The following is a 12,594-nucleotide window of genomic DNA, read 5'->3' as shown; positions in this document are numbered from 1 at the left end:
GTTTTATGCCTATGAAAACTGGCATAATTACATGTTGGGATAATCAGGCCCTCCACCTCAGGGCATGGCCAATTACCATATAACAGTGCAGAAGTCATTTGTTTCGGATAGCTCGTTGCACAGCAGTGGCTCACACAGTACATCAGCACACATGCTGGGCATGAAGGCCTCAGACTAATTTACCCCCTGTGTCCTGCACATTTCTCTTTCCTAGGAGCAGTCCAAGGGTCACATGTCTCACTGCCTTTACTTTACCCCGGGACAGAATGAGCATCTACATGATGAGTTACATCTCCAGCCCCAAAATGTGATGTCCACAGTGCATGCGTATCAGTACATTTTACATCAATAGTTAGTAACTGGAGCTGTTGGTACAGGCCTGTAATCCTAGCTACCTGGGAGGCTGAGGCATGAGGGTCACAAGTTCAAGGCCAGAATGGACAGATAAGCAAGATCCTGCTTCAAAAAGCTTTTAGGGTGTGACTGGGGGACTGGAGAGATAGCTACTAACAGAACACTTACCTTAAGTGCACAAGGCCCTAGGTTCAATCCCTAACAACACTCACATGAATATATATGCATAGACGCACACACATGTATCTTACAAATTATACATAAAATTGAAACAAAAAGTCCATAGATTAGTTTTAAAGGACAGTGAAGACACATGACCATGCTCTTTTCTTTAGAGAAAGAATGAGCACATGCATACACATGTGCATGCATGTGTGTCACACATGTGTGTCAGGTATAAAAACATGGCACCCAGATGCAGTACCCTTGTTGACTTCTTCCTATGGATTTTACTCCATAGCAACTTCTGCCCTGCTCTTGTGGAGAGGCCACCTCTCCTTTCTCCAATGGTCCCCAGTAGTTATGTTCATCAAAGCAATCAGAACAGGGTGGTATGCTGGCATTCTGCTCTGGAGACAATACACCTTTTCTAGTCTGTTGGCGCTGAAGTCTGTACAAGGAACCTCCCGTGATCACCAGGGTATCATGTCAGTGGCCAGGAGTCCATAGGCAGTGTCTCCAGAATCGAGTCATGTGAAAGGAGACAACTCAGTAGCACCTTGGTGCTGCTGTGTCAGCTGCACTTAGACTAGCATGATGAGACAGGAGTCTGTGTTTTCTTTCAAGACAGGGTCTGGTGTGGCCTAGGCTAGTCTCAGGGTTGCTCTGCTGCTGAGGATGAATTACCATTCTTCCCGCCTCTGCCTTCTGAGTGCTGGGATCATATGCACGAGCCACTGCTCCATCCAGTTGGTGCTGTGCTGGGGACCAAACCTAGGGCTTCATGCATCCTAGACAAGCACTCTACTAACAGAGGTACATTCTGGGCCTGCAGGATGAATCCTGAAAAGTGCCTCACAGGTTTGTAAGATACAATCACCAGCTCTCCTGCCCTGAGGCCCTGAGGCATCACTTTCCAGCCCCCTTGGGTCTCACCTTTCTTCTGTGGATCTGAATGTACACTGCTGGCTAAGGTGCTGCCCCAGCAGACAGCGCTGCCAAAGCCTGAGCTAAGATTTCACTCAGGGCTCACAGGCAGCCTAGACACTGGCCTTTTTCCTCTTTCTGTTTTCCTTCTGTCCTACTCCTAGGCAGAACCTCTGAGGCACTTGGAAAAGCCAAATGTGTAAGCTGCACTCTGTATGGACATACGAGAGGGGAACACCAAGGGTTAGCCCTGTGTGTGCTACCAGAGGATGCCCAGGCCTGCCTAGGCCAAGCATGAGACTTCCACCTGAATCCTAAGGCAGTCCCCAGAAGCTTCCTGCCTTGCTTGTTCCTCTCAGGCAAACTTAACCTGTTGCAGATCTGTGGTTGCCTCCTCCACATCCAGAACACTGAGGTGTTCCCTGAACAAGTACACTCCCCTGCTTGGAACAGTGTAGCGAGTAGGCCTGTCTGTTCCTTTCCCAAACCAGACTCCTCAACGCTTAGCAAACCTTTGACTGCAGCCTTCAGACATCTTTTCACACAATTTCCTAAGGGCCTTAGAACATCAAGTAGATCAATTCATCTGAGAAATGAAATCATATTCATTTATTTATTTTGAATCAGTGAGAGAAATGTGCTAATTCCTGAAGTCCCTTTATTTAAAAAATCCTTATTTTTTATTTATGTGTGTGTGTGTGTGTGTGTGTGTGTGTGTGTGTGTGTGTATGTGTGTTAGTATGCACAAAATTAATGCAGATACCCAAGGAGTCTAAAACACATCAGACTCCTGGATCTGGAGTCAAAGGCAGTTGTGAGCTGCCTGGTGTAGTTGCGGGGAACTAAACTTATCTTCTTCAGGGCCACAGACGTTCTTAACCACTGAGACATCCCTCCAACCCCCGCTTAAGACCTCACATTTGAGTGATCATCCTAACATGTTAAGTACTGTATTCAGTACTTGTTACTAAACTAAAAATGTATGTTAAAACTTTTTTAAGCCAGGCATGGTGATATATGCCTGTAGTCCCAATTAAGTCAGGAAAACTACTTGAGCCTTTGTGTTCAAGACCAGTCTGGGCAATGTAATACGATTTTTTTTTTCTCCAAGACAGGGTTTCTCTGTGTAACAGTTCTGGCTGTTCTGGAACTTGCTTTGTAGACCAGGATGGCCTGGAATTCAGAGATGTGCTTGCCTAAGCGCTGGGATTAAAGGCATGTGCCACCATACCTGGCTGATAAGATTCTGTCTTAAAGAAAAGAAGAGCATTTTAAAAGTATATTTATTTTAGGTTTTAAATATCCAGATTTCTAACTTCAGTTGAGATCAATCTTAAATATATTACTAGAAAATAAATTTGTATTTATTTTGGCAACATATTGAATTGTGTTCATAGATTTTATGTGATAAAATGTAATTTAAGAAAAGGCCTTGGGGTTGGGGATTTAGCTCAGTGGTAGAGCACTCGCCTAGCAAGCGCAAGGCCCTGAGTTCAGTCCCCAGTTCCAAAAAAAAAAAGAAAAAAAGAAAAGGCCTGCAGACTGATTCTCTGCAGCTGGATTTCTAGCAGTGTTAGTATGATTTATACTGTGGGCATCAGAAAGTTCCCCAGCCTTCACGGAAGGACTTAGGAAACAACCATGGCCCAGCTCGGCTTAGGGCAGGCAGATAGCAAATGTGAGATCCTAGGAAAATGACCTATTGGAAACCCTCAGACTCCTCATCTGCAAAGTTTGTGCACTAACAGCGTCTTGGGGAGCACCGAAAGCCATAGCAAAGTCAAGGCATTTGGAACTTCCAGTTGCTGAAGATCTCACAGACCTGTTACTGATGACTGACAGCTGTTTGTCTGGGAACTATCAAACCAACCACTACAAGACACGCAAGCAAACATCTTACAGAGGATCCAAATAACTGACCTCTACCTACTTTATCACAGATCATCCCCAAATCCATGGCACGGCATGACCCTTGCGTGCTACTAATCCTAGTGTTCTTCCTGAAAATGTGGTCCGCAGGATGAACACTGATGGTAACTCTCTAAGAACCATTTTCTCCCAGTCCTTCTTATACTGGTATTAGCTACTTTTCCATTCCTAAAACAAAATACCTGGGATATTAACTTACAAAGAAAAAAGGTTTAACTCACAGTTCTGGAGGAAGTTCTTATCTAAGTTGTTTTGGGTCTTCGGGGAAAGGACATTAGATGGCAATGACAGGAGTCCACAGAGAATAAAGTGCCCAGAGCCAGGAGTATGAGAGCAAGCTCCCCTCCAAGGACCTCCTACTTGACGCCACCTCCTAAAGGTTCAACATTCTGCACCAGTAGCAGCCCCCTGTAAACCATAAACATGTGGCTCTTTGACGACATTCACCCACCCGAGTCATCCCTGGGTCCATGCCACTCCTAGTAGTCCTTCCTCAGTGACTAGTCCAGGAGCTATGGGAGTACAGGGAGCTTGGAGCTTAATGGCTCTAAAAAGCTATCCTGGCCTTCCTTGGCAGCTATAGACAAAAATGCCTGTAGTCCCAGCCGCAGAGGCAGTCAGTGGTCAGTCTCTGGGAACCACCTCTGACACTGGACAGCAAGTCAGAAAACCCTGAAGAGCCTGCTTCCAGTCCTTTCGGATTTGCTATTGTCAAGCTAGTTTCCCACCTGCTTAAGCCAATGTGTGACTTGTACTGAGAGCAGCCATCTGAGCACACAGCTGCCCCTTCTGACGGTGAGAATGAATTTGAACGCCACAGAGTGCAGGCTGAATGAGCTAACAACATGTTAAATTACTGGTGAAAAGCTGTCCATTGCTGGCCCTACTTCACTTCAGAAAGTAACTTGGGTTGCAGGCCCAGTCTCAGGGGCCTCGGGTCCACACGAGGGCTTCTCTGCTTAGTGACATTTATGTGACCAGATCAGTGAGAAGCAGGATAAAGATGCAGGGTAGGCAGTCATGCCTTGACTGCTGGCCCTCACACCTACCTGTGTGGCCATGCTCCATATGAGCCAGGATCACCCTCCTCCCAGGCTTCCTCCTGGACCACACCAGGCTGAGTTTGTCTCTTGAGGTACATCACCACCACCAGAAAGACTCATCGTGTAACTCCTGGCATGTTAGAATTCTTGTAGGACTGGGCTACACCCCACCCAGCACTACTGTTCCCCAGGTGCTTTAATGGTAGGCATTCACTCCTTCCCGTTTCTTCAGACAAATAGTCTTAAACAACTGCGATGTGTAGGAATCCATGAAGGCACCGCCCTCCCCACCGTACCACCAAGCAAGGTCACCTGCTTTGAGAAAAGCCTCCATGGAGCAAGCAAGGCCATGCTTGAAGGTTCTTCAAGGCACAGGGAGAGGGATCTGATGGACAGGGTTGCCAGCCTCATTACCACCCACTGTCCTGTCACTGTCCTGGGAAAGAGGAAGTTCTTCCTGCAACTGTCCTTACCATGTCTGAGCAGAGCCTACAGACGGACTTTCATTAATGTTCAGTGTGTGTACCTATCTCCCTCCCCTGACCCCCTAGCTTGTGAAAGACTGCAGCCATCTTTCTATAACAGAAGAGAACATCAGGTTCCCAGCTGCTCTGGCAAGGGACGTGTTCTGGGTCTGTGTTCTTCACTTCCAGGGCTACAACACGGCCTTTGCTGAGGTATACATTGCAGGGCTGCTCTGTGCGAGCTGGGGAGCAGGGGCTTCTGTCAGAATTGTGTGGCATCAGAGCCGGTCATTTCTGCAGCATTTGGACCCAGGGGACAGGCATGCCCTCAGACCCGGTGAGGTGGCTTCATCCCCGGTGATTCTGGATAGACAGATAACATGGCTATGTGAAATGGGTTGAGCAGAGAGGAGGACACAGGGCCACTGTGGATGGTCAGAAAGAGATAAGCCTGAAACCAGTTCTCAGAGAACCATAGAAAGAAGAGGTGATAAAAGTCCAATCAGGCAGGGCCTAGCCAGTCACATAGGAGCTGGGGACTGCCTTGGTGACTCTGTGCATGCTTCATGGATAATCCAGGCATATTTATCAAGGTAAATTTTCCCACAGAAATGAAAAGCCCTACTTGAGTAGCAGATGGAGGATGTTAAAGGGTAAAAAACATAAAGCCAGGATATGGGTCAGCCTCAGAGTCCTGGCTTAACACATGTGAGGCCCTGGATTCTATAGCAAGCACTATATTTTTTTTAATTAAAAAAAAAACAGAATAAAAGAACAGAGGTCCTTGGGTAACCTTGGGATGTACTGTCTGTCATACTTAAGAGCTGCAAAGTGACACTGGGCAATGGCACAAGGTGTGTCAGGGATGCTCCCACTCCCTGGACAGCAGCCCAAGTGCCCCAATGGCAGTGGCACTGGCTATACATATTGTGCTGTTCCTGTGCACACATGGGTACCCTTGCTAATGTGGAATGCACCAATTAGATCCATGGGAAGTTACTAAGTAGGTGTAATAGCTATTCCTGGTTGTCAACTTGACTACATCTGGAATGAACTACAATCCAGAATTGGAAGGCTCACTTTTGATCCTGATCTTGAGGCTGGGAGATAAAAGTTTCTGAATTGGACCTTGGCATGGAGATCTTGAGGCAAAGTGGCTATGAATCCCAGGAGACTAAGGCAAGGAGATCTCTGAGTTCAAGGTCAGCCTGGGACAAAACAAGTCCTAGATCCAGGCATGGGCCACACCTTTGCTGGAGACCTACACAAAGACATTGGAAGAAGGAAGATTCCTTTTTTCGCCTGCTTGCATTTACTTGCCAGCACATCTGTTGGAATCTACTGGCCTTGTGGGACTGAGCAACTTCTAGATCCTTGGACTTCCCATTCCCAGTTGTCCATTGTTGGGGAGTTGGACTACAGACTGTAAGTCATCGTAACAAATTCCCTTACTATATAGAGACTATTCATAAGTTCTGTGACTCTAGAGAACCCTGACTCTAGTACTGTAAGTAAAAATGACTGGAAATTCATGCACTTTTATTTCTGGAATTTTCCATTTAATATTTTCAGTCCACAGTTGACCTGCAATTGAAATCACAGAAAAAAACAATGAAGCCAAAGAAAGGGGACTACTCTTCTTGAGTCCAGCTCCACTCTGTAAAGGTTCATGGGCCCTGGTGTCCCGGCCCCATGTGAGTGACTCTAGGGGGAATCCATGCTGAAGTGAACAGGAACACTGTCCATCCAACTTGAATTATTACACACAGACTGCAAAAACATTAAGAACTGCAAACTAGAAAAAGAAATCCCTGAACATATTTAATGTAAGTAAGTCCTTGAGATGCTAGTTTTGTAGAAAAATCTTTTTTTGGAGGGGACTAGGCAGTAAGAGATTTCAGAAAATGATGGCATTTTTTTTTTCTTCCAACTGCAGGATAGTGAGGAGGAATCCTGTTCCTCCTCCTGCATTTTGTAAAATCCATCCAGCATAAAGAACTGGCCAGCAGGAGATGACTCTGCCTCAGGTGCCCAGAGGGAGATGGTGCTGTCAGCCTCAGGTGCTCAGGTGTGCAAAGCATCTTCCAGCTTCAAGGTGGTTCAGCTTAGCATGCAAAGCGTCTTCCAGCTGCTCAGTGCCTCTACGCTGGCCAAGCCATCAGCACAGACCACTTTCTGATGACCCACCTTCTCTCTTTCTTCTTTACCTCTCTCAAAAAGTAAACATGGCATGGATGGTACAGCCAGAGGATATGTGTTACAGAGAGGCCAAACTCCCATCAACAGAGTGGTCAGTGTGTACAGTGTGGACACAGGAATGCACACAGAAACTTAAAGCAGATGCAATCTTCCATGTTTGAGGGATCTGTGATGACTTAGCGGGCAGTCCTGGTATGAGGATTCTTGGAGAGAGGAAGTCACTCTCTAGCAAAGCTTTGGCAGTACAAGTAGTAGGATCTTAGGAGGGGAAGACGATCCCCTCCCTCCTTAGGGTGACAATAAGGCTGCAGGAGTCACTTTCCACTGCAAGTGAATCCCTAGCCCCGTTTGCAGCTGCCTCCTGTCCATCCTTTGGAAGACACAGCCCTGGAGGCTACAACTCAGCCGGATGGTAAAGTGCTTAGATGCACAGCTGATACGTTCTGTCTGGTTCCCACATCACCTGAGGCACCATTTTGAGATTGCGGAAAAGTTGAAAGTGGTCCTATTCACCAGGAGTAAAACCAGAAAAAGCCAGTTTCTACTAAAAAGCCCATGTTGCTAAATGTCTTTTTCTCTTGGTTTCCATGTCTTCAAGGTACTAAATTTTAACTCACTTTTAGATAAGAGTACAGTCTGTGATTGGGGCTGGGGAACATGGAGGCAGAAAAGAGGTCTATAAATATCTTTTGGGGTTCCACCTTGAGGAGAGAGGTCAAGCCCCACACAGAACCCACACATGCATCCAGATAAGCTGAGATCAGGAGTAGCTTCTGGAAGGGTTCACGTGTTAATGTAGGAGTTTGTTGTGAGTCCATGTGCCTGGTGACTGCTATAACACACTGGCATCTTCCATGGCCTCCATCCACCTGTGAAACAGACAGCACTGGGTATCTATGTGACTGGACTAAATTCCTGCTAGCCTGAAGCCAAAGATTATATCTTTGTATCTATTTCCCAAACATGCTTCCCATGTTTAGAAAACAGCCTGGGACAGTGTGAAAGTTCACTGAGTCAGTGCCAGGCCATGTAAAAGAATCATGAGAGTCTAAGTCTCATGGCTGAGAACATGCAGGCCTGCAGCTGTGCTAGGACCCCCAGGGGCCTGCATAGAACAATGCAGGGCAAGCCTGCATTTCTCTGCAAGGCAGACAAGGAAATAGAAGGCTATCTGTTGCTGGTACCTCTGAGCAGAACTGCTGTCCTCTGCTTTGAAGCTGTAAAACAGGGTTTTCTTGTGATAAAGATGAAAAACAGGGCCCACTTCACTGCTGCCCTCCTCCTTTTCTGGGGCAATAGTAAAACCCAGCAGAGGGATGCTCTCCATGGCCACTTTGTCCTGCAGGGGACAGAAGGAAAACCTGGTGTTAACCCCCTCATCCCCGAGGCTCAGGGAACATCATAACAGATGTGGGAGAAAGAATCAAAGAGCTGAAGGATGGGAGGAGCTCTGTGAAGCACACTTCTAGATGTGACATGGCCCTTGTAATGAACTCACTGAAACTGTGGTTACATGGACAAAATCAAGCCAACAAGGTCAGGCAGCATCCAATAGGTGGGTGGTACACACGCACACACGCACACACACATACACACATACATATACAAACACATACATATATACACACATATATACATACACACATATACACACATATACACATATACTTACATATACACCTATACATATACTTATACAAACATATACACACCTACATATATATACACACACACCTGCACAGAAACACACACATGCATACACACAATACATATACACTCATATATACACATAATATACACACATACACATACATATACATATACACACATAAACATACATATACACACATATACATATACATATGCATATACATATGCACATACATATAGACACATATACATATAGATATACAAACACATACACACATACATATACATACACACACCTACAAAGAAACACACACATGCATACACACAATACATATACACTCATATATACACATAATATACACACATACATATACATATACACACATAAACATACATATACACACATATACATATACATATGCATATACATATGCACATACATATAGACACATATACATATAGATAAACAAACACATACATACATATACATACACACACCTACAAAGAAACACACACATGCATACACACAATATACATACACACTCATACATGCATGTAATATACACACAATACACATACACACAAAAACATACATACACACATACATATACATACACATATATACATACACCTGCACAGAAACATGCGCATATATACACATAGTACACACACATACATACACACAATACACACATACATATACACATACACACATATCTACACATACACACACATGCATACATACACACACAAACACATGAGAGGACATGATGGTGGAAGGGGTCATATTGGGAATATTGGTGGAGTGAGAGGCAGATAAAATCAAGATACATTGTATACAAATGTAAAACTGTCAAATAATAAAAGATTTAAAAAACCCACAGCTGGATTGGCCCCTATCGCGTTGATCCTCGCATCTAGTGGAGGAACACCAATGAGTGTGGAAGCCTCTGATCACCCTTGCTTTCAGCCAGGGCCAGTCCAGGAAAGGAAAGGAACTTAACAGGTTCTAACAGCAGCAAACTAGGACTAGACACGTTGAGGGACATTACTTTTTAGATTCTCTACCATAGACAGAGAAAGCAATGTCCCAAGAGCACACAGCTAATGGAGGAAGAGCCAAGATTTGAACTCACGGCCTTCCAGCATTCTTCCTATAGACTAGAGTAGTCAATGATTTATAGTGTCTCAGAGTTTGTGCAGGCGTCATATTCAGCACACATTCTGCCAAGCCTTTGTTTAAGGGCCTTTAGCAAGAGTCCTGCAGGGTCCAGGCTATGACAACATGAGTCACACAGGACACTGGAAACAGTATGCAGTGAAAAGTCAAGGCTTTACATATGGAGAAGGTTTATATGGATAAAAAGTGCATGTACATAAGTAGCAAAGACTCCATAAAACACACCCGAGAAGAGTTAATCCAGAAAAGGGGCCATCCACACACCTGCTCCCGAAGGTTACTGCCTGGAGAAAGCACCTGGCAGGTGGCAACTTTGCTCTGACACGGAGCAAAGAGCAAAGCCTTGTCAAACTAGAATTCCCCTAACCATGCCCTACCACTGTCCTGGCTTGCTTTTATTTATTTATTTATTTATTTATTTATTTATTTATTTATTTATTTATTATTATTATCATTATTATTATTATTATTATTATTATTATTATTACATACAGCCTTACATTGTAGCCTAGGCTGGCCTGGGAACCATAGTGATTCCCCTGTCTCAGTTTTCTGAGTGCCAGGATCCATTGGCATGTACTCCCATGCTTGGCTCTAAGACATGCCTTCTTAGGAGGAGGCTGCTCTGAGCTGTGTTCCAACTTTCAGTTTGAAAAGATGAGCCTCAGTTCCCCATGCAGAAAGTCCCACTGTAGACAAATGAACAAAGGGACCCTCTGTCTGTTGCCCCTCTGCTGGTCCAGTGACTGAAGATGACACACACAGTGACCACCACAGCTGCAGGCCTGTCGAGAGGGAAGCAGGTCACCTGAGACAGCCCAGCCCTAGGCTGATGAGCATTCTTCAACAATGATTGGGGCACATGGTGAGTCTTGGCTGTAAAGCCACAAGGTGGTAGACCTGGAGATGGAAACCATCTTACCTTCCAGCCATGCAGCCTCTGCAGGACTAGCCAGTGAGGTCAAACCACCACCGCCCACATTTCTCTACCTTGGGAGCAGGTTAGGCTTTAGGGCACTCTTGTTTGTATTTTATTTTTGAGATAGGAGCTTATATTGTCCAGGCTGGCTTTGAATTCACGATGTCGCTGAGGATGACTTTAAACTTCTGCCCCCACCCACCCATCTCAGTGCTAGAATTACAGGCTTGCACCACCATAGTGAGTATGTGGGATGGGGACTGAACCCCATGCTTCCTGCATGTTGGGCAAGCATTCTCCCGACCGAGCTGCAGCCCCAACCCTTGCTTGTAGTTTAGAAACTAAAACCAATATGTCCTATACAAGTAGCAATGTGCATGTATTTAGAAGCCTCCCTGGAACCCTCAATTATTTTAGTAAAAGCAATGGACAGGCACACAGGGAGCAGTTTTCTTTGAGCTGCTACAAGCAACCAAGATCGAAGCAGAAATGAGTTTTCTCTTGTGACTTTGTCCTGGCTGCTAAGCCTGTGACATTTAAGTACTCTGTGAGTGTTCACACCCACACTCCAGCATAAAGACTTGATTGCCACCAGAAGAGGTCTCAGGGTGCAGGACTCCTGCCTGCAAGTGACAAGACACACAAAGACTGCAGCTGGCCGCCCCTCCACCCCTACTCCTCCTCCACCCACCCCCCACCCCAGTCACACACATCCTTAACACAGGCCTCCCTAAGAGAATAGCTGCAGGAAGAACTCTACCTCACTGGCCAGGTAGGTGTAGAGTACTTTGCCCTTGATGACAAGCCAGAGTTTCTTCCAGCGCCGCTTGCCACTCTTACAGCGGCTCAAATAGCCGCTGATGGCAGAGCCCTCTCCTGATGCAGCCACCTGGTGGAAGGGAAGCAAAACAGGTAAACAGTCAAAATGGCTGGGCAGACCATCAGTGGAGGAATGGGAAAGCTGGTCTCTGGGCTCTTCTGGTCAGCAAGACTGCCTCAGGGCCTAAGAAGCCTATGTGAAAATCCAAAGCCGCCTCCAGAAGACCTGCCTCTACTGGGATCACACACACACACACACACACACACACACACACACACACACACACACACACACACACCAGACTGCAAAACAGATTTGACCTTAGCTTAGAACATCTCACACTTAGGAGGGAATCTTGTACCTATTACCTAACAGGTATAAGGGGTTGGGGTGGGGCTCCTGACTGGTGGACTAGATGCAGCCCTACTGTGTCATACTACTGCCAGTGTTTAGGTGACATTCTGCTGTACAGGCTCAGTGGCTAACACTGATTGGGGCTCTGGAACACTGTGTGAGCATGTATGAGGCCCTGGGTTTCACCATGAGCACCAGAAAGCAAAGATAACAAAAGAGATCCCCAGTTTGCCTTGGATTCTGGGATTCTCACCGGGGTCCAGCAGTAACTATGGATATCACCAGGCAATTTACTGACCTCTAGAGGGCCTCTAGTTTCTTACTAGTCATGAGATATCCTGACAGACAGACAGACAGACATGCCTGACTTACAGTGAGTGCAACATGGAGAGCAACATGGCCAAGTTCAGGGATAGTTTCTTCTGATTTTCTCCTTTTATAGATGGGAACCGAGGCCCTGAGAAACAAGGCACTTCCTGAAGTTCAGTCCCCTTCAGCTTAAAGGAGGATAACACTTGGGACTCTCAGCACACACTCTACTTAGAAGCTACAACCAGCTCAGGTTGGAAAGGAAATGGGTTAATTTTGTCCTGGCC

The 12,594-nt window shown here is 45.8% G+C and overlaps 1 protein-coding gene across 2 annotated transcripts in view; it reads right to left on the bottom strand.

The window, feature by feature from the left end:
* Positions 1–6,398: 6,398 nt before the first annotated feature.
* The window catches only part of Fgd5 (FYVE, RhoGEF and PH domain containing 5), a 97,596-nt gene continuing 91,400 nt past the window's right edge, over positions 6,399–12,594 (bottom strand). The window contains 3 exon segments of one of the 2 annotated variants that reach the window (NM_001108637.2): positions 6,399–7,944; positions 8,260–8,414; positions 11,585–11,713. In NM_001108637.2, the coding sequence (NP_001102107.2) occupies positions 7,908–7,944; positions 8,260–8,414; positions 11,585–11,713 (321 nt within the window). In that variant the 3' untranslated portion in view covers positions 6,399–7,907. 2 annotated transcript variants of the gene reach the window in all.

Source organism: Rattus norvegicus, chromosome 4 (genome assembly GCF_021556685.1).
Source record: "Rattus norvegicus strain SHRSP/BbbUtx chromosome 4, alternate assembly SHRSP_T2T, whole genome shotgun sequence".
NCBI lineage: Eukaryota > Metazoa > Chordata > Mammalia > Rodentia > Muridae > Rattus > Rattus norvegicus.
Note: the sequence above shows the minus strand (reverse complement) of the source record. Positions and strands in the feature narration are given on the sequence as shown.